We start from the raw sequence: 22,321 nt of genomic DNA on the forward strand, positions 1-22,321 counted from the left end.
AACACTGGCATTAAACAGGCCCTGTCTACAGGTGTGTTTTGATTTTGTAAACACTTCCCTGCTGGGCTAGCCTGGGGCTTACAGATGGCAGAGTTAAGGGTATCTGGGTGGCCTGTGAGTGTGGATAAGTAGAGCAGCTTTTCTCTGGGAATGGATGATATCTGGGAACAGGGATGTGTGGGACTGATGTACCGAGATACATGGTGTTACACTGTGTTGTGTGTGTTCCAGTTTTGGATTGTTGTCCCTTAGCAACTTGTTCTCCTTGATGTTACCTTAATATTGCACACAACCCCTTAGCAACTTGTTTTTTACCACTGTAACCTGTGTCCCTGGGGACACCCCTAGGTGAGTCACCGCAGCAGGGACTGACCCTGAAATCTCTGCTTCCCCATGCATGAGCTGCTGCTCCCTGAGCTAAAAACCCCACTGCTTGGCCAGGCTACAGCTCCTCAGCCTCCACCTCCAGCTCAGCCAGGCTGAGGGGAAAAAGCCTTGAGGGTGGGGATGGGTCATAGATCTCTGAACTAAGGCGGGAACCAGAGAGGTTCCCTACTGGTGCCAGGCCCGACCTGGGGCACTAGCACGGCCAGGCTGGGCACCTCGCTGGCTCCCTGGGCTGCTAGAGACTGGGAGCCAGGCCAGAAGGGGGGGCAGCCGCGGGGGTAGGTCCCTGCCAGCCGCCAGGACCCAGAACCGCGGAGGGGAAGGGGCTGCTCCTGGGTTCCCATCCAGCCGCCCCTGCGCTGGGGCTCCCCACACGCGGCCCCCTTACCTCCTCCACCAGGGCGGCGAAGTGCTCCAGGGAGGAGGCGGGCAGGTCCCCGTAGAGCAGCTCCCCGGGGCAGGGCGGGGCCAACAGCGGCCCAGGCCCCCTGCTCAGGAAGAACAGCGCCTTGCCACGGCCGGGGCTGGCGGGGAGCTTGGTGCTGAGCGCCAGCTGCCCCGCCAGGCTCAGCGTCACCAGCAGTAGCGGCAGCTGCCCCGCGGTGCCCTCCAGGAAGCCCTGCAGCAGGGGCTGCGCCTTGGGGCTGCCCGCACAGCGCTCCCAGCGCTCCGGCTTCAGCTGCCGGCTCAGCACCACGCGCTCCCCAAGCAGCCGGATGTGGGGATCCGAGGTGGGGGCATCCCAGGAGCGGCGCCAGGGTTTTTGGTGCCCTGGGGGTGGATCCTTCCGCACTCCCGGTCTTCGGAGCACTTCGGAGGCAGGTCCCGGAGCGAGTGAAGGACCTGCCGCAGAATTGCTGCTGAAGACCCGGAGCGCGGAAGGACCCCCGCCGCCGAATTGCCACCCCCCAAATCCTGGCGCCCTAGGTGACTGCCTAGGTCACCTAAATGGAAGCGCCGGCCCTGCCTGTGACTGAGGCTGGCAGGGAGAAGCTGCAGCCAGTACACGTGTTCATGCACCAGTTCTCTCTGTCTGCCAGCAGGGAAAGCCTAGGAAACTCCCCTCATGTGCCCACCAACCCAGGTCTGGAGCAACCTCCTCCAAGGGTGATAAAGGAGCTCAGTCTCCATGGCCTGTCTGCTGAGGCTGCCAGCAAGATGGGAAGCTTGTGCCAGTGGTGGTGTCCGTGATCCTGTGATGAGGATGCTTGTCTGCTGGGAACCCGCTAAACTCATTACTCTGGGCTGCTAAATGGCCCTCGCAAAGATTGCCCCACAGACTCTTCAGGATGTGCCAAGGGGAACACAGTCAGCACTGAGCCCCACAAATCAGGGTGGGCAGCAGCTTGGTCTTGGCTCTCTGATCGCTCCACATCACAGCCCCAGCGGCCACACCGATTTCCCTGGAAACAAGCACGGAAAGGCCACTTACCAGACTCATCCACAGCTCGGTTCACCTCCACCCTCCAGCCTTCCTCGAAGTGCCAGCCCTTAGGGCATACGATCCCTTCCTTTGGGGAGACAGCGGCTCCGCCCTGGAATTGAGACAACAGGGGAACTGCGGAGCTGAGCATGTTTGCTGGAGGTGCCCCAGAGCTTTCAGAAGGGTCCAGCAGCCACAGTCAGGGCCAGACTCTCTGGAGAGCCCAGCCCGTCGTGGGTTGAACCCTCTGACACATCCAAAGCAGAGTGTCACAGTGGGAGCTGCTGGGAGCTGAGCCCCTTTGCAAATAATGTCCTCAGAGACCAGGGCCCAGGGAAAGTGTCAACACCATGGAGACCAAAGCCTCTGGGCATCCCTGGGAAAAGGTGGACGCAAACCAGGGCGGGCAGGAAAGCCAGGCTCAGGCTGCAGGCTGGAGCTGGTATATATCCCAGACAGGGGCTGGAGAGGTTCTGATTTGATGGCACAGATGAATGAAAAACAACCTCCATGATGACACCTCACACCAGCCAGTGCTGTCCGCACCCAGGGCTCCCTCCTCTCCTCACCGCATCAGTGTTGGGAGAAGGAGCTGGGGCCCACTCTTCCCCTGGCTGCCGGCTCTCATTCTCGTACACCTCCTCCAGCACCTCTCTGTGGTTGGTCTCAGTATCCAGCAGCAGCCTGTGCAGGAGGCCAGGGCAGAGTCAGAAACGCAGGAGTCTCATCTCATGGCTTTTCCAAAGGGTTGGCTGGACAGCTCTATGTGGATCCTCCTGTCATCTCCTGTTCTCTCCCATCAAACCTCAGGGACCTGTCCCTCTAGTCCAGTACTTGGCACCTCCATCTGGAACCCTCCACCAGTGAGGGAGGACGTTCCTCCTGACCCCAGCTGGAGATCCTCTCACACCTTGAGGCCTGATACAAGGTCTGAGAGCCCTGGGGCAATAGTCCTTGCTAGCATGACTGCAGACACGATCCTGACTGGGACATGTCTAATCTCTCCTGGAAATAGACTCATCTGTTTGCTTCAATAGTATCCTGCAGCAGCGAGTTCCACAGTTTAGTTGTGCAATCAGCTCTCCAGGCCCTTCACTAGCTCAGCTTTTCCCATCCTACTCAAACACTGATGTGGGGGACTCAGCGGAAGGCACATTTAACCCTTTAAACACCTTCCCTCACCAGGAGCCTGTACTAGCCAGTGTCATACGTTAACTATCTGTTGCATACCAGGATCTTTCCCAAAGCCCATCTTGTGCTGTTTCCTCCTTTGGCCACGTACGGTGTTTCAGAGAAAGGTGTAACCTCACCTCATAGCACCCCTCACAGTACAGTACTATACACATGGGAGATCTCTCCCAGAGCCTCTGAAACTCCTCCTCCCTATAATGGTTTTTGGGCTTCTTCCTGGCCTGGTTCTCATCGGCGGAGACAGCCCCTGTGAGGGGCTCTCAGCAGGACAGTATGTCACACGACTCACCTCCTCTGTGGCTCCACTGCCCAGTCGCCATCCCAGTGCCAGCCCTTGGGCAGCTGGAACTTGTCCCTCGGGACACCAATCTTCCCGGTTATGTCCGAGAAGCTGGGGTGCTGCATCAGCCCTTTGGGCCCCCACTTCCCAAAGATCTTCACCTGGTTCTCATACTGAGTAGGGCATAGGGGAGTGACAGACACAGATGGAAGCAGGTCAGAGCAGGTGCAATTCCGCGGACACAGGGTGGGCTCTGGGGATGGGGTGAGCGCTGGGCAGCTCCAGCCAGTGCGGGGTGGCAGAAGGGCTGAGCAGAGCAGCTGTGGAAGGGGCGTGCGAGGCACATGAGCTCTTATGGGCTGGGCTTTGGGGTCACAATCGATTGGCCTGCTGGGGGTGCACCCAGTGTACGCAGCATTCTCTGTCTGCTCCAGCACGACCCTCGTCCAGCATACCTCCCTCCCCACATAGAAGCCCCGGCAGATTATCTCTGCCTCTAGCCCCAGAGCTATCCTCCTCCTGCTTACCGTCTCTGCATAGACCCCAATCTTCCCCTCACAGTGCCTCATGAACTCCTGGCTGTTGGACACCAGACTCAGCCACATTCGCATGCGCAGCTGGCCATGGATGGTGTCCTTCCCATCCCGCTGGGGGCTCTGCAGGAGAAAGGCAAAGGGGCCGTGCTGGATCCACTCCAAAAGCAGCCACCATGCGTGGGCAGAGCCCGCTGCACCCCTGCTTGGCTCTCCAGCTCCCCACAGCCCGAGGCAAGCGAGAGCGGCTAAGAGATCCTGGCACATCTCTTACCTTCAGGAAGAGGGTGTGGGTTTTCCCGCACAGCTTGCCACAGGCGCAGGGACCAGCCTTGGAGAACATGATGGTGTGAGCCTTCACGCGGGCATAGGCCACCCGCTTCTCCTTGCAAAGCATCCAGATCATCACGTCGGGCATGCTGGCTTGGGGCTGGGGGTGGCCGCACATCAGAAGAGAGAAGAGATTTCACAGATGCTATTGCAGGAGCAGAGGGCTGCTCCTGGGTTGCTCTCCTTCCCATGGCAGGGGCTGTGCCAACTCAGTCCCTTAGGCTCCCCCCTTATGCCAGCCTGACCCCCCTGATAGGCCTGTCTGCAGATGCAACCCCCAGGGTGACCAGAGAGCCCCTCCGGAGCTATTCAGCACTAACTTCATCACTCCTAGCTCCCAGTGACCCAAGGAATGAACAGCGAGGTCAGAGACTGGAGAGTGAGGGCTCCCTGGCTAAGCATGTCTCCATTCTTCTCCAGGACTGCTCAGCCCGGACACTAGAGGAGATGATGTTAGAGGCAGGGCCAGCTCTAGGCACCAGCAAAGGAAGCAGGTGCTTGGGGCAGCCAATTAGAAAGGGGCAGCACGTCCGGGTCCTTGGTGGCACTTCCCTTAGTCCCTCTCTTTCTCTTTGAGCTGCCGCTGAAGTGCCACCGAAGAGGAAGAGAGGAAGCGAAGGACCCGCCGCCGAATTACCGCAGAAGAATGAAGCGGCACGACAGAGCTGCTGCCGAAGTGTTGCCGATCAGCTTTGTCTTTTTTTTTTTTTTTGCTTCGCAGCTTGGGGCAGCAAAAAAGCTAGAACTGACCCTGACTAGAGGAGATGCTGGCGGGCAAGGCAGCTTGGGGATGGTGTCTGGGGAAGGCATGCAAAGCCTTGGCCTACCTCCGGAGTGACGGAGTTGATCCTCTGTAGCCAGTCCTCTACCTTGAGGATCAAGGTCTTTGGGTTCATCCCAGCGCTCAGCCTCTCTGCAGACCTGGCTACTTGGTGGAGGAGCCGACCACGCAGGTCCCTCAGCTGCTGATCCAGGACTGTGGCTGTCACCTGACCTTCCAAACTGGGCAGTGGCCTGCTGTGAGGAGCATCAACAGGGAGAGATTAGAGTTCCCTCACTGCCACCAGCTACCCAGGGCAGAGAGCATGCGGGTCTGATAACTGACCTGCCCCTTGGCTCGCGGGTGGAGAGATGAGAAATGTGGAACTGACCCATGGCATCATGTAAGTCAGAACTGGAAAAGACGTGGCCAGTCCCTCTCCTGGCCAGGCAGGATTGCTCCCTGCAGCACTTTTGCCAGTGCTTTGTCCAGTCCAGTTTTACATGTCTCAAGCGATGGAGATCCCATCCCGGTCCCACATCCTCATTGATCTCACTGGCAGGAAGCTTTCCCTGAGAGTCAGCCTTCAGTTTCCATTTCTCAAGTCCATACCATCGCTCCTAATTACCCTACATTTCCCACCCTAAACAATCCCCCTTCCTCCTTGGGGTTCGCACCCCTCAGACTTTTGCAGACTATGATCACGTTCCCCACGCCCCAGACACTGCTTAGCTAAGATGTAACCCCGTTAGCTCGCCAGCCCCCTGTTTCTCCTAACTCCTCCCAGCTGGAAAATACCCTTCTGGAGATGAAGACATGTCATGAGGGCACAGCCTGATCTGTAACCTACATGCTAGGCTAGGAAACCAATAGATGGTGAGGACATGGACAGACATTGGAGATCCAGCCTTGGAGAAAGGCACTGAGAAAGCTGGCACCATAGTCTGGCAATCAAAAGCCCAGAGCAGCCAACCTCTGGAGACAGGAGGACAAATGCAGTATTGTACGATATAGCCTTCTTGTACAGTTTGGCAGATTATAGGTACCTGAGCCTATAATCTGAGCCAGGAAGGAGGTCCGGGAAGCTGGACAAAGGGAGGAAGCCTGCTAAAGGGGTTTTTATTGGTTTCAATTTTGGGCTGGCTGGGAAGAGGCAGGGAATCCTAGTCTGGGGTCTAAGATCCTTGCCCCCCAGAGGGACCTGGCTGAGGGGTCCTGGTTGTACTTACAAGCCCTGCTTGAGACTGTGTTCCTGTCATCTAATAAACTTTCTATTTTACTGGCTGGCTAAGAGTCACATCTGACTGCAAAGCGAAGTGGGGAGGGTGTGCAGGACCCTCTGGCTTCCCCAGGACCCCGCCAGGGCGGACTCGCTGTGGGAAGCGCACGGAGGGGCATATGCTGAATGCTCCAAGGAGAGACCCAGGAGGTGAAGCCGTATGAGCTTCTTGCCCTGAAGACAGTCTGCTCCAAGGGAGAGGAGGTTCCCCAAAGTCCTGAGTGGCTTTGTGGGGAGCAGTTTCAGAGCATCGCCCGGGGACTCTGTGACAGGCAGCCCCTTTGGTAATAAATGATACTTTGCCCTTCTATAGCATCTTTCTTGTGAGGATCTCAAGGCCAGGTGCTCACAGATTGTGATCTGTCACATTGGTAAAAATCTGGAGTGACTCCACTGAGGTCAATGTTGATACCTGGGTAACTGAGCTCTGAGTCTGGTCCTTTAGGGTTAATTACACAAAGTATAATTCCCATTCGACACAGTGAGACTCTAAATCACAACAAGATGAAGGCCCAGGTTTTCAAATATCAGGAAGTAGCTGTGTTAGTCTGTATCCACAAAAACAACAAGGAGTCTGGTGGCACCTTAAAGAATCTTTAAGGTGCCACTGGACTTCTTCAGGTTTTCAAAAGTGCTCAGCACATTGGGGGCATGTAGGGTGCTGCACACTTGGAGATTTGGTTCTGAGGTCTGGTGTAAGGCTGGCCCCTGCTGGGGGCAAGGTCACCTAGAGCCAGTGACGAATGGAACCCAGGAGGCCTGACTTGCAGTCCTGTGACCATCAGTAAAGCCCTGTGAGATCCTGGAGAGCTGCAGGAGTGCAAAGCAATTTATTACTTTATTATTCATCCTCCGAGAGGAAAGCTGTGCAGGTCACACTCCTGAGCTGCTCACAGGGTATGTCTACACTGCGATTAAAAGCCGGAACTGGCCTTTTTGCCAGCTGACTTGGGCTCACGAGGGTCGGCTCAGGCTGCAGCCTAAGCTCTGGGACCATCCCATCTCGCAGGGTCCTAGAGCCTGGGCTCCAGCCCAATCCTAAATGTCTACACTGCAACTGAACAGCCCCTCAGCCTGAGTGCTGCGAGCCCGGGCCAGCCGTGAGGGTCTCATTGCAGTGTAGACGTACCCAGGGAGACCAACGCTTAGCGTCCTGGCTCACTTGCAGTCCTCCAGCAGCTCTTTCAGCAGCTTCTTCCAGACATCACCCAAAGATGGATCCTTGGCGGTTCGGACGGATCTCAGAGCATCCAGATTCGATGTCTGATGGAGAAGGAAATCAAGTCAGATTTCATCTGCAGTTCATCCTCCAACTGATGGGCCAGGGCACAGAGCTACAGTGCAACTGACTCAGCTTCCAGTCAAGTCAACAGGGGGTCTTTCCATTGACTTTAATGGGTAGCGGCCCACATTCCTCCCTCAGGACAGATCCAGTATTTGGTGCATCTCGAGCTGTGAAGGGGAGGAGCTTAGAGATGAGCCACAGGAAGAGCCTGTGCCCAAGGGGTTTGGCTGTTGCTGGCGTGGGAGCTACAATGAAGTTATAATAGTCATTAGAGGTAGAAAAGGCCCGTTAGTGCCCATCCAGACTGTCTGCTGCCAATGCCGGATTGTTCTCTACCGTGAACATGCCAGGGTTTGGTCTAGTCTAGTTTTTAGTGTCTTCCATCCATAGGTGCTGGAACCTGGGGGGCAAGGGGGTGCTGCTGCACCCCTGGCTTGAAGTGGTTTCCATCACATACAGTTTGGTTCACTGTCTCCCAGCCCCCCTGCTTCCATCCCTTTCCTTGGGAGACAGACGATTCCACAGTCTAATACATCCTGCTGTTTAACTCCACCTCTCACTCCTCACTGCCCCTCCTTGTGCCCCAACCAGCCCTTCTCCTTCCTGGCATTTTACCCTTAACACACTTGCAGACTGTTATATTCCTGCCCGTAGTCACCACTTAGCCAAGAGAGGGCCAGGTAATCGGTTGAGTCGTCCCCTGCAGGCTCACCCCTCCAGCCCCTTGACGGTTTTAGTTGCTCCTCTCTGAGCTCTCTCCAGTCTGCCAATACCTTTCTGGCATTGAGCTTGTCATAAATAGATAGCTAAGGGTTATTGTTTCTTTCACCTGTAAAGGGTTAACAAAGAGAACCAAACACTTGACCACAGGACCAATCAGGAAACCGGATTTTTCAAAGCTCAGGGGAGGGAATGTTTGGGTCTTTGTCTTTGTCTGGCTCTCAGCTATGAGAGGGATTTTTTTCTTTCTTTCTATCGTTGCAAGTTCTAATCTTCAGTGTCTCAAAGTTGTTAGCTTACAACCGGTAGAAAAAACAAATAGGCTGTTATTGTTTTTTTTTTATTACATGTGTGTAGTTCTGGAACTGCGGTGTTGAACCTCTGGTGTTCATCGTCTTTTTTGAATTAAGCTCGTCTCCTCACGTATTTTTCTTTCAGAGTAGTAGCCTGTGTAGTGCAACTTAGATTGCAGAGATCAGATGTTCATGTGTGTGGTTTTCTGCTTCTTGTAGCTTGATCAATCGATAAGGCCTTCTATTTCAAAGACGTGAGCTGATTTGTTCTCTCTGGTAGGCTATAGTGAAACGAAGGAAGAGGGTAATTTTCTATTTGGTTAGAGTGCTCATGCTGAGGGTGAGGTCATGGGGCAGCACCAGGGAATTGGTGGGAGGGGGAAGAAATCAGCGAATCATTTTTCTGATTCCTTGGACTCTTCTTTGGGGATTTGTCATCTTGGTGGAGATTAGAGAGAGAATACTATCATATTCGTGATTGTTGATGTAGAAGAGATGATCAGTAACTCGTCAGTCAGCCAGAGAGGAAAGTCTGGGGGAGAGAGAGGGGTAGGGGTTCATATAATAGATAGCTAAAGTAATGGTTTCTTTACCTGAAAAGGACCAATAACCTACCAGGACGTATCAGGAAGCGGATGTTCAAAAGCAGGGAAGGAACCCTTGGAGGTTTTTGTTTTGTCCGTTCTCTTTTCATTTTCTTTTGGCTATGAGAGAAGCAGCTTTTTTCTATCTCCAGCCTTCTTTTCGTACCCTGCTGTTCCAAGTTGTGAGTACAAAGGAAAAGCATAGGTTGTATCTGTAGTGTATTTACATGTGTGTAGTTTGCTGAAGTTCAAAATTGGATATCTTTTGATCAGACGTGTTTATTCATCATTTCCTATAAGCAATAGCCCCTTGTATTGGGTGAACTCTTGAATGCAGAGTTTGAGATTATAATGTATTTTCTTTATTTTTATACAAAGTTTTTTTTTAAGACTTGTTTGAGGTTTTTCTGGCTTAAAGCTACGGACAAAGGAGGTGGAAATTCTCTTTGTGTTAGCTTGACTAGGTTTGAATGCAATCGCCTCAGGGGAGGAAAGGAGGGGAAGGTCAAACTGCCCGTTCTGTTTGACATTCAAGGGTTTAAGTTTCAGTATCGCCAGGTACCCAGGGAGGGAGAGCGTGGGATGAGATAAGAGGAGGACAAGGGGAGAGCTTGTTTTCCCTTTTGTGGGCAGCTCAGGGTTTCTGGTCTTGGGGTTCCCCAGGGAAAGCGTTTGGGAGCCTGGAGCTAATAGGAGCTCTGAATCTGATTGTTGCAGTGATTATCAGATCCAAGCTGGTAAGAAGCTTGGGTAGTTCATTGCTAACCCCAGATTTTGACCTAAGGGCCATGAATTTGGACAGAGCTATTACAGAAGGGAAGTGGCTTATTCTCCTTTGTGGTAAGACTCAGAGCTTCTGAGTCTTGGGGTTCCCCAGGGAAGGGTTTGGGGAGACCAGAGGGAGCCAAAACCCTGGAATTTTTGGCTGGTGGCAGCGAGATCAAATCTAAGCTGGTAATTAAGCTTAGAGGGGTTCATGCAGGCACCCAGATTTCTGGATGCTAAGGTCCAGATTTGGGAATGCTTATGACAGAGCTGCCCACAGCATTCCAGATGCGCTCACGTTGGAGCTGTCCCCTGTGGGCTCTGTGATGGGGTGCCCCTCTGCGCACACAACCCCTGTTTGCTGCTGTCCCTCATCCCAGATTCAAGCCTAGCTTTGCAGTCTGTTCTTGGTGATTTGCCCGGCTCCCTGCACAGCGAGGACCTGCACTCACCAGCCTGTCCCGTGTGGAATGCAGGATGTTCAGGGTGTCCATGTAGTAGCTAGCGTCCTCCCAGAACGAAGTGATGGCCACCATTGGCTTGGTGTCGTACCACGGCAGATAGTGATAATGGTTTCCTGGACAGCAGGAAGGAAGGTAGGTGGACTACTTGGCTCAGGGGAGCTCAGGCATGTTCCTTAAGGAGATGACGGGTGGAAGCAGGCTGGGTGGGTTAATATCAGCAGCGTGTACCCTATGGAGCTTCTCTCCCCTGCTGCTGGCCATGGGTTTATAGGACCTGATGCATGTCCCTCTGTGAGGGCCCCTTGACAGCTTGAGGAATAGGTCTGTGTCCAGTTATGAATTCCACCTGGTTTTATGAACACTCTTCGTAACTGTGACCATCACTGGGGATTAGATCTCAGGAACTGGACAGGGAGAGAGGGCTTGTCTGCACATGCAGTTATTCCACAATAGCCCCTGCACTGTCAGTTCACAGCCTGACTTAAGTTCAGACAAGCCCAGAGGAAGCTCTGTTGAGAAAGGTATGATCAGGCCATCAGGAGCTATTACCACTGAATGGCTCTCGCCTAGTGACTCTCTACACAGAAACCCGCCTGGGGCAGGGGGCAGGAATCCCACAGTCTGGGATGGCGGAGAGCAGCAGCATCTCCACTTCATTTCCTGGCCCAGAGGGGCTGAGAGTGCTTTAAAAAGGAGTACTTCTCCAAGCCAAAGGAGCAACTGGGGTGTGTGAGTGGGGAGTGGGGCTGGGGCACTGGTATCAGGGTCTGGCTGGACTGTGGGTTTCCACTGCCAAGGGGGATGTCAGACACAGGTTCTGCACCTGGGACTATGCCCAAGGGACCCAGAGCAGGGACACTGACCAGTCACCACTCAGACCTGGGGGTTAGCAACACGTGGGATGCAATGGTTGGATCTCCTCACAACGGACTGGTGTGTGTCCAGAGACTTAGACCAGCCCCTGCGCAGACAGAAGGGGCTCATGGTGATATGCCCCCCAGGAACAGAACTGGTCAAACATTTTGCAATAAACATTTTTCTATCTTTGTCATACAGTCATAGAATACCAGGGTTGGAAGGGACCTCAGGAGATAATCTAGTCCAAACCCCTGCTCAAAGCAGGACAAATCCCCAGACAGATTTTTACCCCAGTTCCCTAAATGGCCCCCTCAAGGATTGAACTCACAACCCTAGGTTCAGCAGGCCAATGCTCAAACCACTTGTCAAAACTGAACCTTTCTGTGAGAATGGGGTGATTTTGACATAATTTCATTTAGGAAAAAAATTGACAAGAAGTGTTTCAAGAAGTTCAAACCAGAACATTCTGACCTTCAGGGAGCAGAACTTTTTGTTTGAAAATGGATATTTTTGTAATATACAATTAAAGCAGTCAAAATCGGAAGGGAATGTTTCCGTTTGATCAAACCGGAATGCTTCAACTGACCCCAAAGACATTTTCTGGAAAATTTCACTTCACAGGAAAATTTGAAATTTTTTTTGTTTTCATTCTGACTTAGAAGAGGAACAACTATCGGTATGTCAGGATTTCCTGCAGAATGGAAATTCTGCTCTCTCGGAATCTGGCTCTTCACGTCCCTCCATCTCTACAGAGCTCTTCCTTTTCCTGACTTCCTGCTTTCCCACTCCTTCCACCCCATCTTGTGCCTCCCGGCCAGCCTGTCTCCTCCTCCCTGGCCTTGCCTTGCTCCTACCGTCAAACACAGCTTGGCTGTACTGGGTGGTTGAGGCACAGGGCTTGCATGTCACGTCAAACTTGTTGCCATAGTTCCCGATGCTGACCTCAAACTGGATCAGCTCCTTGATAGCGGGGAGCATGGTGGCTGAATAGAAGATGGCACACAGGCCGTACTTGCGCCGGGACAAATATCGCTGGCAAAGGAAAGACCCAACAGGCAGGGTTAGGACGGGGATCGGGCAGGTGATGGTGTCTTGGTCACTATCACCTGTCTCTGTAGGTCATCAGCAAGGACCTAACCTGAGACCTGCTGCAGCAAAGCACCAGCCACTGCTGTTTGAGCTAAAGGAGTGACAGCCCTAGCTGATTGCAGCAGCAGGCTTTTATCCTCTGTGTGGGCCAGTCAGCAGCAGGAGATGTGATCTTACTGTGACTTCTATACCTTGGGGGAGCATCCTGGAACCCACATAGTCCTCGTTTTCATATAATCATGATCTCATATAGAAAGCAGGACTTCTAAGGTATCAGGGGAAGGTTATGATCTGCTGAAAGTCATTTCTCTATCCATACATGTGTATCATTAATGCATATGAAGTTGTGAGAATTGTGTAGTATGGTTGTCACTAAAGCATGCTGTAAATGGGGAGATCAGCCAGATATTAGCTCCCCAGAGGCAACAGCAAGGAAAGAACCAACGCCCAGGTGGGGTGTCGAACAATCCATCACCTGCCATTGTTCATCAAGGGAGCTACAATGCAATGACTCCCCTGCAATGACTCTTCCTGGGGTACAGTGCTGGAAGCTGGGGGGATTTGGCTGGTGCTTTTCTCTGGGTGATCCATGAGTGGCTCTAGGAGCATTCATGAAATCTAGCCAGGTGTGGGATCTCCACATGCGGTTTGCTGAGCAATCACAGTGTCTGGAGGAGTTTGCTGCTAGTCACTAGCCAGGCACTGTGACAGACAGCCCAGGCTGGGGACAGTTCAGGGGGCACAACGGTCCCACAGTCCCAGGCTGCACCCCAGGGATCCCATCACAACCCACTCGTTATACTGCGCAAGATTTACACTTCATACACTGGTGTAAAGATTTTAAGTGAGGCTTTAAGTGTGGTGGTGAAGGACAGTCAGGAGGAGGCTACCAGTTTGTTATTTTCTGTTTGCTTATTTTGGGAAAGGGAAGTAGGGACAGAAAAGCAGGAACCTGAGTGAAAACAGTGAAATGAGTGCGAAGTTGGAGCTTTTTAGGCTGCAGGTTGCAGAAAAGGAGAGGGAGCACCTGAGAATATTGCTATTAGAGAAACTGGCCATGGAGGAGAAGGAAAGAGAGTTGGAGGAAGGAGAGAGAGAGAGAAAATGCAAATTGGACTTGCTAAAGAAGTAGAACCAGAAACCGCCAACCCCAACCATTCCCATCACTCCAAAAATCCACAATTGGGATCACCTATGGCCTGCATACAATAAGACCAACTCCTGCACTGCAGCTGGAGGCAACACCACATCGGGAAAGGATGGGGGTGTGATGCCGGCTAGGGAGAGACCTGTCCAGGTTGTTAGCTGCCAGCAGGTCGAGGCTGAACCAGAGGCAAAGCCGGCTCTAGGGAGCAGAGAGAAATGTGTCCCAGAGGAGAGCCCAGAGAAGGGTCATGGAATCTCAGAAACCACTGAGGTGGGTGAGGATTCCTGTGACTCTGTAACACAGGGAAGCAGGTGCTTCCAAGTGTGGGAGGGGCTGAGACTAGCTCCTTTCCAGCAGAAGGCAACGTGCCCTCAGGCGCAGGGGCAGGAGAGGGGTTGTCTGGGATTAAGGAAGCTGTCCCAGTTGTTAGCTGGCAGAGTTCTGCAGATGAACAAAAGACAGACCCCTTCCTAGGGAGCACAGAAGAATGTGCCTGAGAGGGGGGCCCAGAGGAGGAAACTGGGGAAGGAATAGTGGGGGTACAGGAATGTCTCCTCACTAGTCACTTGGGGCAGGATGCCCAGGACACTAGGAGGATGGCTGAGTCAGCATCTGTGCACCCAGGCACTCAGCCCATGACCCAGGTTTTGAGAGGGAATCATGTGACTGACTTCCTGGAGGGGAGAAGTCACACAGCTGACTTCCCAGGGACAGAGAAAGGGGTGGCAGAGGTACCTCAATCCAGGTGCCAGTTTTTCAGGATGCTATTTCTGAGAAGTTTTTGGAAAGTAACTGTGTCTCTTTACAACAAGATGCAGCTCCAACACCTGGGGCAGCAGAGAAGTAAGGACCAGAAAACTGCCAGGTGGTGGGTTGTGAGAATGCAAATGACCCAATGGGCAGAGAGGGGGGTACTTTCCCCCAGGCTAGTGAGACACAGGGAGGAGTTATGGGAAAGCTGTTGGGAAAAGGTGAATCTGATCAAAGGGTAAACACACCTCGCCCACAGAGCACAGATCACAGTCCTCTAGGAAAAGGGGGCAGGGAGGGACTCAGTGCTGGGAGGGGGAAACACAGGGTGACCCCAAAAAAGGAGCTGGATTTTCTGTATATGTACAGTCCTGGGATTGGGAGACCGCTCCCCAAGGGGCCAGCCAATGTGCAGGATCCCACTGAACACCCATCTTGCAAGACTCTGAGGCACCAAAATTCCAGAAACATGATTAAATTAAGAACCCAGGCTGAGGGGAATCCTGGAGGGAAAGAAAAGTCGGTGACTGATTACAAGGGAAAGAGTCAAATGAAACCTTGGGGTTCCTGTTCTCTAAGCCATGTATCCACCAGGAACACACACGGCCTCTGCTCCTGGTGGGGAAAGAACCAGACTCACGGGATCACCAGTGATCTGACCTTTGGAGGGAAGCTTTGCCCTTCTGTACTTTCCTAGGTACACTGGGATTGCCAGACAGGATCAGGCCCCATCTAGCCCCATGTCCCACAAGAGCCACCACCAACTGCTTCAGCAGAAGGTGCAAAAACCTCACAATAGCAGATGTGGGATAATCTGCCCCCATGATGTTCTCATTCTCACCTTGGAAAGTTAGTAGCTGAACACTGAAGGTTGGGAGGTTTTATCTCCCTTCCAAAAACTGATAGCATTAACTATTACAGCGCTTCATTTTGTCATTCCCCATCTACATTTCATCTGAATGAGGTCAAAGGTTCTGTCTCAGATGTCCCTGGTAGCAGAGGTTATAGAGCTTCTCTGGGGCGCGCTGGTGGGGAGGGACCAGGAATGGTTGCGGCATGATCAGTGTAACTGGGTGAAATGTGTCCAACCTCTTTCCGATATTCTCCCGGCACCAAGAGGACAGATTCTGGGGCCCTGCCTTTCTCACAGCTCCAGGACGTGTTTTGTTGTCAAGTGCAGTTCTGCTCTGAGCCATGACAGTAAGAACTGCATGGGGAGTTTATTATGGTTCCTAGCTCAAATGGGCTCAGGGGCCAAGTGAACGTGTGTTTCTGTCTAATTGCCAAGCCCTGCAACTGGAAGAGAAAGTCGTGGGCTCCTGGAAGAGCCACTGGGAGCTCCCAAGGCAATCACAGCTCATAAAGGGCTGGCTGGAATGCTCACACAGCATTACAGTTCATAAATGATGTGCAGCTTCCTTCTGCTGGAACTGCTTCCTGAGAAACTCTGTTCCCCTGCTCCCCATCCCTGTTCGTTGTTAGGCCATAGCTGGGCTGCGGTCTTGGGGTCACCCCCTCAATCATGGCTAGTTACCTCCACCCTGGCAACAGCCTCTGCAGGGATCTCCTCTGTTTCCTGCCGGGGGGTCCTATCCATGCTGGTGTTTAATTCCACTAGAATCCGACCTCGATAGGCCACCCCTTCTTCCTGGAAGACAAATAGGTCCAGAGAAGAGGCGCAGGAAGAGAACAGAAGAGCAAGGAAATGGGAGACCATGGAAAAGGGGTAAGAGAAGAGAGGGAGGAGCCTGGGGAAACTTTCCCCACGCTTTCCAGGCCTAACATCAAGGGCAAGCAACCCAAACAACTGTCTGAGCCCCTCACCACAATGTTTACGGGCTCCATGCAGGCTCTGCAGCTCATGGGACAACTCAGAGCAGTAAGAGGCAACTTATGGGCTGTGAAGAAGGATAAAGGTCTCTACCAGATTTCTCCCTGTTGCAGACTGCCCGGCTCACCCCACTCCAGGTCTGCCCTTGCTCCTCCAGACCCTTCTCGTCCCTTCCTAACTTCCCCTTCAGCAACAGCCAGAGGTCACTCATGCTGACGATACAGGCTGGGAGCACTGCTTAGCGCTAGAAGTGGCCTGCTACCTCAGAAGCGACCATGTCTCCGTGAATTGGGCTCAGAGGGGAAGGCAGAGGACAGACACTGTGGGTTTGGCGAGATGGGCTGTCACCTACTGGTCACCCTCTCTCATCCCCCCATACAATTCACCCATCTCTGGAGCAGCTTGGGGAACTGTGGGGTGCTCCCGTCAGTGAGGGCTAGAGTCAACCTAATGCTGTGGCCAGATGCCACACTACAAGCCTAGTGACATGGACTCATGGTAACCCCAGGTCTTGGGAGTCATGAGGACCTCGCCCCCAGGACATGCTTTCCCTGGGATCTGGGCCATGAACGGAAGGGAGACACTTACGCTCCCAGAGTTGAGTTTCTCATATGGGTCGTGGAGGCTGGTGAATTCCCTGGGGCTCCCATAGAGGGTCAGGAAGCTGGGTCCAAAGCATGGCAGGAACCCGGAGAAATCCCCTGGAACCAAGAGAGGAACCTGAGAGGACGAAAGGGCCCAGAATGAAGCCAGCTCTCGGTGAGCAGTCAGAGCCCCTTACCTTCTATCTCAGCCCCCGTGGAGGACACCTGGGACAGGTTGATGTACGTGGTCCCAAGAATGTCCCTCTTTCCTGCTTGGTCCCTGGAAGTGCAGAGCAGACAGCAAAGGGCCTTTCTGTGTCACTGGAGCAGGCTGGGCGTGCTGCTGAGAAAAAGGCCCACCAAGTGCTGCGTGCTCCTACCAAGCCCTGGGGTCTACGGACACAGGCTTCTGCAACCCAGTCAAAGGGTGTGACAAAGTGGGACTGTTCTTAATGTTTCCTCTGAATAGTGTGTGGGTGCCTCAGTTTCCCCTATGCATTTCTTAAGTCTCCAGCGTGCATAATTGGCCGACACTCTGTCTCCTGGCAACAAATGGCCAGGGCCCTTCCCCCGTGCAAAGGAATAGCTAAAGGTGAACAACAAGATCAGGTGACCTCCTGGCCTGGAAAAGAGACAAAGACCAGAAAGGAGGGGCTGGAGGGGGTTTCAGTTTGGAGTTGGCTGGAGACGGGAAGTGAGGGCAGATGGGGATGTCTGGCTTGCTGGGTCCCAGAATGGACCCGGCTGAGGGGTCCCATTCTCTGTACCTACAAGCTCTGTTTTAGACCATGTTCCTGTCATCTAATAAACCTCTGTTTTACTGACTGGCTAAGAGTCACATCTGACTGTGAAGTGGGGGTGTGTGCAGGACCCTCTGGCTTCCTCAGGACCCCGCCTGGGTGGACTTGCTGTGGGAAGCGCACGGAGGGGCAGAGGATGCTGAATGCTCCATGGTCAGACCCAGGAAGGTGAAGCTGTGTGAGCATCTAGCCCTGAAGACAGTCTGCTCCGAGGGAGAGGAGGCTCCCCAAAGTCCTTACTAGCTTTGTGGGGAGCAGTTCCAGAGCATCGTCCAGGGACTCCATGACAAGGGGCTTCACAGCCTGGGACCAGGGTATTTAAAACTTGGCCAAAGCTCTGGGATGAGTCTGTGGTCAACCCCTGCACCACTGCGGCCCAAGGGAACTGTCCACTGTAAGGATCGTCAGGGCAGGAGACAGAGCTTCCTTTGGGGCCAGTCACAGAATGAAATCCCCCAGAACTAAGGACCATCCAGAACCTCCCCCTTCCCTGACCTGCCTTCTCTAACATAACACAGAGCAACATGTCTGTTCATGAACCCCTCGCGGGCCCCTTCCCTTCCACCCACCACAGTGTCTCTGCTGGCTTTTCCTTCATCCCACTGGCCAGCCTCACCCCGTCCTGCTCTCCTCAGCTACTCCCCTGCCTCTGGGGGTAACGCCAGGATCGCCTGCTCCAGGCAGGGACTATCCAAAGTGCTGCTTACCCATTCAGAACTGTTAGCTTGATCTTATCACACACGGACGGTAACTGCAATGGGAGAGTGGCATGTTAGAAGGGCATACATCCCTGCGGCCAGCCCCAGTGAGCCATTTACACTTCGACCTAAATGATACAGCAAGGCTCTTCCTTCCCACGGTTTATATGGCAGGGCTGTCCTGCCTCTGTTGGCATAGTAGGAAAGATGCTGCTGTGTGGACTGGTGACAAAGCCATTGGATGACCCATCTGGCTCTTCAGCTGTGGGAGCTGGGGATGGTCAGCGGACGGAGAAGCTGAAGCACTGTCTAGGGGGAGCAGAGGGAGGCAACCATTATGGGGAACTCCCCGTTCCTTCCTTCCTCTCCCTACAGACAGGGCTTCCAGCCTCTTCCACTGCTGCAGGGCTGGCTCCACTCCCTATGTTCCTGTGAGGAAGAGGGGATTTTCCCTTGTTATGTTGTATGTGAGTCTTGCTGTTTTGTTGAACGCTGGGTGTGCCTCCGTTTCCCTGTGCATAGCACCAGTGCCTAGGTTGTGGGAATGAGCGTGGGTGACCTTTGTGGGGGCTGCTCCAGCTCCTTGCATGGACGCTATGGCTGCCCCTTCGCAACCTGAGACCCAGGAGGGGGACGTGACTAGGTGGCTGTTGGCCTGGGAAGAGAGACAAAGGCCAGAGGAGGAGCAATGGGCAGGGCAGAAATCTGGAAGTGAGTGAGTTTGCAGCTGGTTGGGGAGATGGGGGAGGCCCAGACCTGTGTCTGCGCTCCCCGCCACCCAAGGTGGACCTGACTGAGGGGTCCTGTTTTCTGTACCTACAAGCTCTGATTTGGACGATGTTCCTGTAATCTAATAAACCTTCTGTTTTACACTGGCTGAGAGTCACATCTGACTATGAAGTAGGGGTGCAGGACCCTCTGGCTGCCCCAGGAGCCCCGCCTGGCTAAGAGTCATGTCTGACTGCGAAGTGCGGGTGTGTGCAGGACCTTCTGGCTTCCTCAGGACCCTGCCTGGGTGGACTTGTTGTGGGAAGCGCACGGAGGGGCAGAGGATGCTGAATGCTCCGGGATCAGACCCAGGAGGTGAAGCTGTGTGAGCTTCTTGCCCTGGAGACAGTCTGCTCCAAGGGAGAGGAAGCTCCTCCAGAGTCCTGCCTGGCTTCGTAGGGAGTAGTTCCAGAGCACCGCCCGGGGACTCCGTGACAGTTCCCAGCGTCAGGAACATGTGCGGGGGAGAAACCCAGGCCCCACAAGAGGGAAAGGACATGATCTTCCACAAGCTCTGTGTGTCACTTCTCCTGCCCCCCGTCAATACTCCTGGGACTCTGTGCTGCAAATGCCGGCCCTCCCAGGGAGAGACTCTATTAGGGTGTCTATGGCAAGAACTCCCTTGATCCTCTTTCAGGAAATGAGAATTTGGGTAACACCTGGGAGAAAGAATGGATGCAGGGCAGATGTTCAGTGCAGATTGTCGGGGCTCTGACAACATCCCTTCCTACTGAGTCATCCATCTTACCTGGGCAGGAAAGAATAGCACTTGGTTCCACTCCGGGTTGGCATTTCTTGGCATCACTCTGGTGCAGTGCTGAGAACATTAAATGACACTATTAAAAACCAGAGATCAACACCTCTCTTTCCAGCTACACCCTCTGCAGGTCAATCACTTCCTTCACCCACCTTAGTTTCCCATATTTTCCCCCAGCAAACAAGAGTTTGCTCTCTAGGCAGCACTGCAGAGCCTTAGATGAGGTTTGGTACTGTCCCATGCACCGTCAGCACCAACACCAGTTGCCTTCCCATTGTGGGATCATCAGGACTGACGTTGACTTGGGGAGGCTTAGAGAAGTCATAGGAATGGGGCATCCTTATGTGAGGGGCCCTGTCTGGCATTTCTCAGTGTCAGAATCCCACAATCGCTTTGTGATAGCAGGGAGCAGGGCCTTCATCATACTCCTAGGCGCCGACTCTGGAGCACCCATGGAGAAAAATTAGCGGGTGCTTATCACCCACCTGCAGCCAAGCTCCCTTCCCTCCCCCCAACCCCCTCCAACCCACTGGCGACCCCTGCCGATCAATTCCTGCCCCTCCCTCCCAGTGGGACGGAGGGGGAGGAGCAGGGACAGGGTATGCTTGGGGGAGGGGGTAGAGAGAGGCAGGGCGGGGGTGGAGCAAGGGTAGGAAGAGGTGGGGTCGGGCCTTGGGGGAAGGGTGGAGTGGGGATGGGGCCTGGGGCTGAGGGGGTTTTGAGCACACCTGGGGAAAATTAGAAGCTAGCACCTGTGATCATCCTGATCCTGAGAAGTGTGCTGATCAGACTGATCTAGAAAGAGGGACCCAGATAACGTTGCCATCCCTGCTGGCTTCAGGAGAATCTCAACCACCACCTGGGATGTGAGACTGTCTCTCTCTCCCTTTGTGTGTCCTTTTCCTTCCCTCTCTCTCTCCTTTTGCCTTCTGCTTAACAAGAGTCTGGCTTAGCCAGCCAAGCCTGGATATTTTTAGCACTACTATAAACCTGTGACCAGAAAGAGGCAGCTAAAAGCAATGGCCTACCCAGCCCAAAGCTGGTACGAGTTTGCCTCAGAGTGCCTGTGCCTGTCTTTCTCCAGCAGGGAGGTTGCAAGTGAGAGTCACACCAGAGACAGAAGCTGCATTTTCTACCTTCTCTGTTCTTGTCTCCCCCCTTTTGTGTGTGTTTTTCTTGGTGCGTCTTCTTAAGAAACAGGATCAGACTTTAACAACAGCAGCAGCAAGGACAGCTCCAACCCATCTCAACTAGCTTCTTCTCTTTTCCCCCAAAAGGACACATTACCATCAGAAAGATTGTCAAACAATGGTGCTTTCCTTCGAAAACTGACTTCAACAACAGTGACATCTCCAGCCTATCTCAACTAACTCTGGGATTGTCTTCAAGCATAGCACTACAGCTGCACCCTGTAGCGATTTAATGAAGACGCTACTATGCGGACAGAAGAGCTTCTCCCAAGGGCATAGTTAATCTCGTTCCCGAGAGGGGTTGCACTGTCTACGCAAGAGGCGAGGTCAGTGTAACTCCATTGTTCAGAGGTGTGGATTTTTCACACCCCTGAGTGACACTGTGATACCAATACAGGTCTGTAGTATAGCCCAGAGACAATTTCAGACTTTAACCAACAGCAAAAACAACTCCTCCAGCTCATCTCAGCTACTTTCTTCTCTTTTACCCCTCCCCCAACAACCCCCCCAAAAACAGTTATTACCATCTTTAAAACCATCCAAGAGACTGTTTGCAGTGATGTTATAACTGTGTTGGTCACAGGATATTAGAGAAACTAGGTGGGTGCAGTTGTATCTTTCATTGGCCCAACTTCCATTGGTGAGACAAGCTTTCGAGCTTCGACAGAGCTCTTCTTCAGTACAGAAGAGCTCTGTGTAGCTTGAAAGCTTGTCTCTTTCACAAACAGAAGTTGGACCAATGAAATATATCACCTCCCTCACCTTAACTCTTTAAGAGACTGTCAGACAAGATGCACTTTCCTTCTAAAAGCTTTCTCCAGTTAAAGAGAAAGGGAACAAGGATTGTTGTTAAAATTAAAGCCTTACTTAACACTTTCTATTTCAGATGCTTTAATTGTGTTTCCTTCTCTTCTGTATTTTTAATACAAAGTTAAAAGAATTTGTAATCGTGTGTTTGCCAGGCTGAGGTCTCAGTCTACCAAACCTTGGACCTGTTTAACACTGCGTAACGTTGGACAGTGACTGGCTTCTATTCACACCTTTGGCCTATGTATTCCATCCAAATTAATACAACAGGGCCCAGTTTGACTCTCAGCCCTCAGGGATGGAAGTTGCTTGGTGTGCTGCTGCAAACAAATCTTGCTTGGACTCAAATAGAGCAAGTTCACTATGGAAACTGCCGCAGGATAATAACTACCAGCCTGGATGTGGTAACAGGCGTGAACTGGGTGACTCTGGACTAGAGCACTCATGTGTTACTATACTAATGGGATAGGGATTCAGTCCGTAGTGTTGTGTAGAAACGCCTACTGCTAGGTTTACTCTGTGTGTATTGACGTCTGCTAGATGGCACGTCATCTGTAACGAACAGGCTAGCGTGTGTCTGCCGGCTACTGGATGCAATCAGTACTGCTCAGCTGTGTGTAACAGACTGTATACTGTATTCCCAACAGCTAATGGGGATTCTCCTATACCTGAAGGGGAGATCTGAATTCTATCGCCTCTGTTGCCAAGACATTTCTAGGGGCCACACATCTGTTACTACACTCATGTG

The 22,321-nt window shown here is 52.9% G+C and overlaps 1 protein-coding gene across 1 annotated transcript in view; it reads right to left on the reverse strand.

Annotated features, from left to right (window-relative positions):
- The window catches only part of FER1L5 (fer-1 like family member 5), a 100,067-nt gene that overhangs the window by 49,048 nt on the left and 28,698 nt on the right, over positions 1-22,321 (reverse strand). The window contains exons 12-24 of the mRNA XM_075062003.1: positions 18,061-18,104; positions 16,751-16,833; positions 16,558-16,670; positions 15,673-15,786; positions 12,007-12,184; positions 10,283-10,407; positions 7,346-7,446; positions 4,972-5,161; positions 4,089-4,244; positions 3,809-3,937; positions 3,291-3,454; positions 2,380-2,494; positions 1,820-1,922 (exon numbers count right to left, since the gene is read on the reverse strand). Coding sequence (XP_074918104.1) covers positions 1,820-1,922; positions 2,380-2,494; positions 3,291-3,454; positions 3,809-3,937; positions 4,089-4,244; positions 4,972-5,161; positions 7,346-7,446; positions 10,283-10,407; positions 12,007-12,184; positions 15,673-15,786; positions 16,558-16,670; positions 16,751-16,833; positions 18,061-18,104 — 1,615 coding nt within the window. The remainder of the gene's footprint in view (positions 1-1,819; positions 1,923-2,379; positions 2,495-3,290; positions 3,455-3,808; positions 3,938-4,088; positions 4,245-4,971; positions 5,162-7,345; positions 7,447-10,282; positions 10,408-12,006; positions 12,185-15,672; positions 15,787-16,557; positions 16,671-16,750; positions 16,834-18,060; positions 18,105-22,321) is intronic.

This window comes from Chelonoidis abingdonii, chromosome 2 (genome assembly GCF_003597395.2).
Source record: "Chelonoidis abingdonii isolate Lonesome George chromosome 2, CheloAbing_2.0, whole genome shotgun sequence".
In the NCBI taxonomy this organism is placed as follows: domain Eukaryota; kingdom Metazoa; phylum Chordata; order Testudines; family Testudinidae; genus Chelonoidis; species Chelonoidis abingdonii.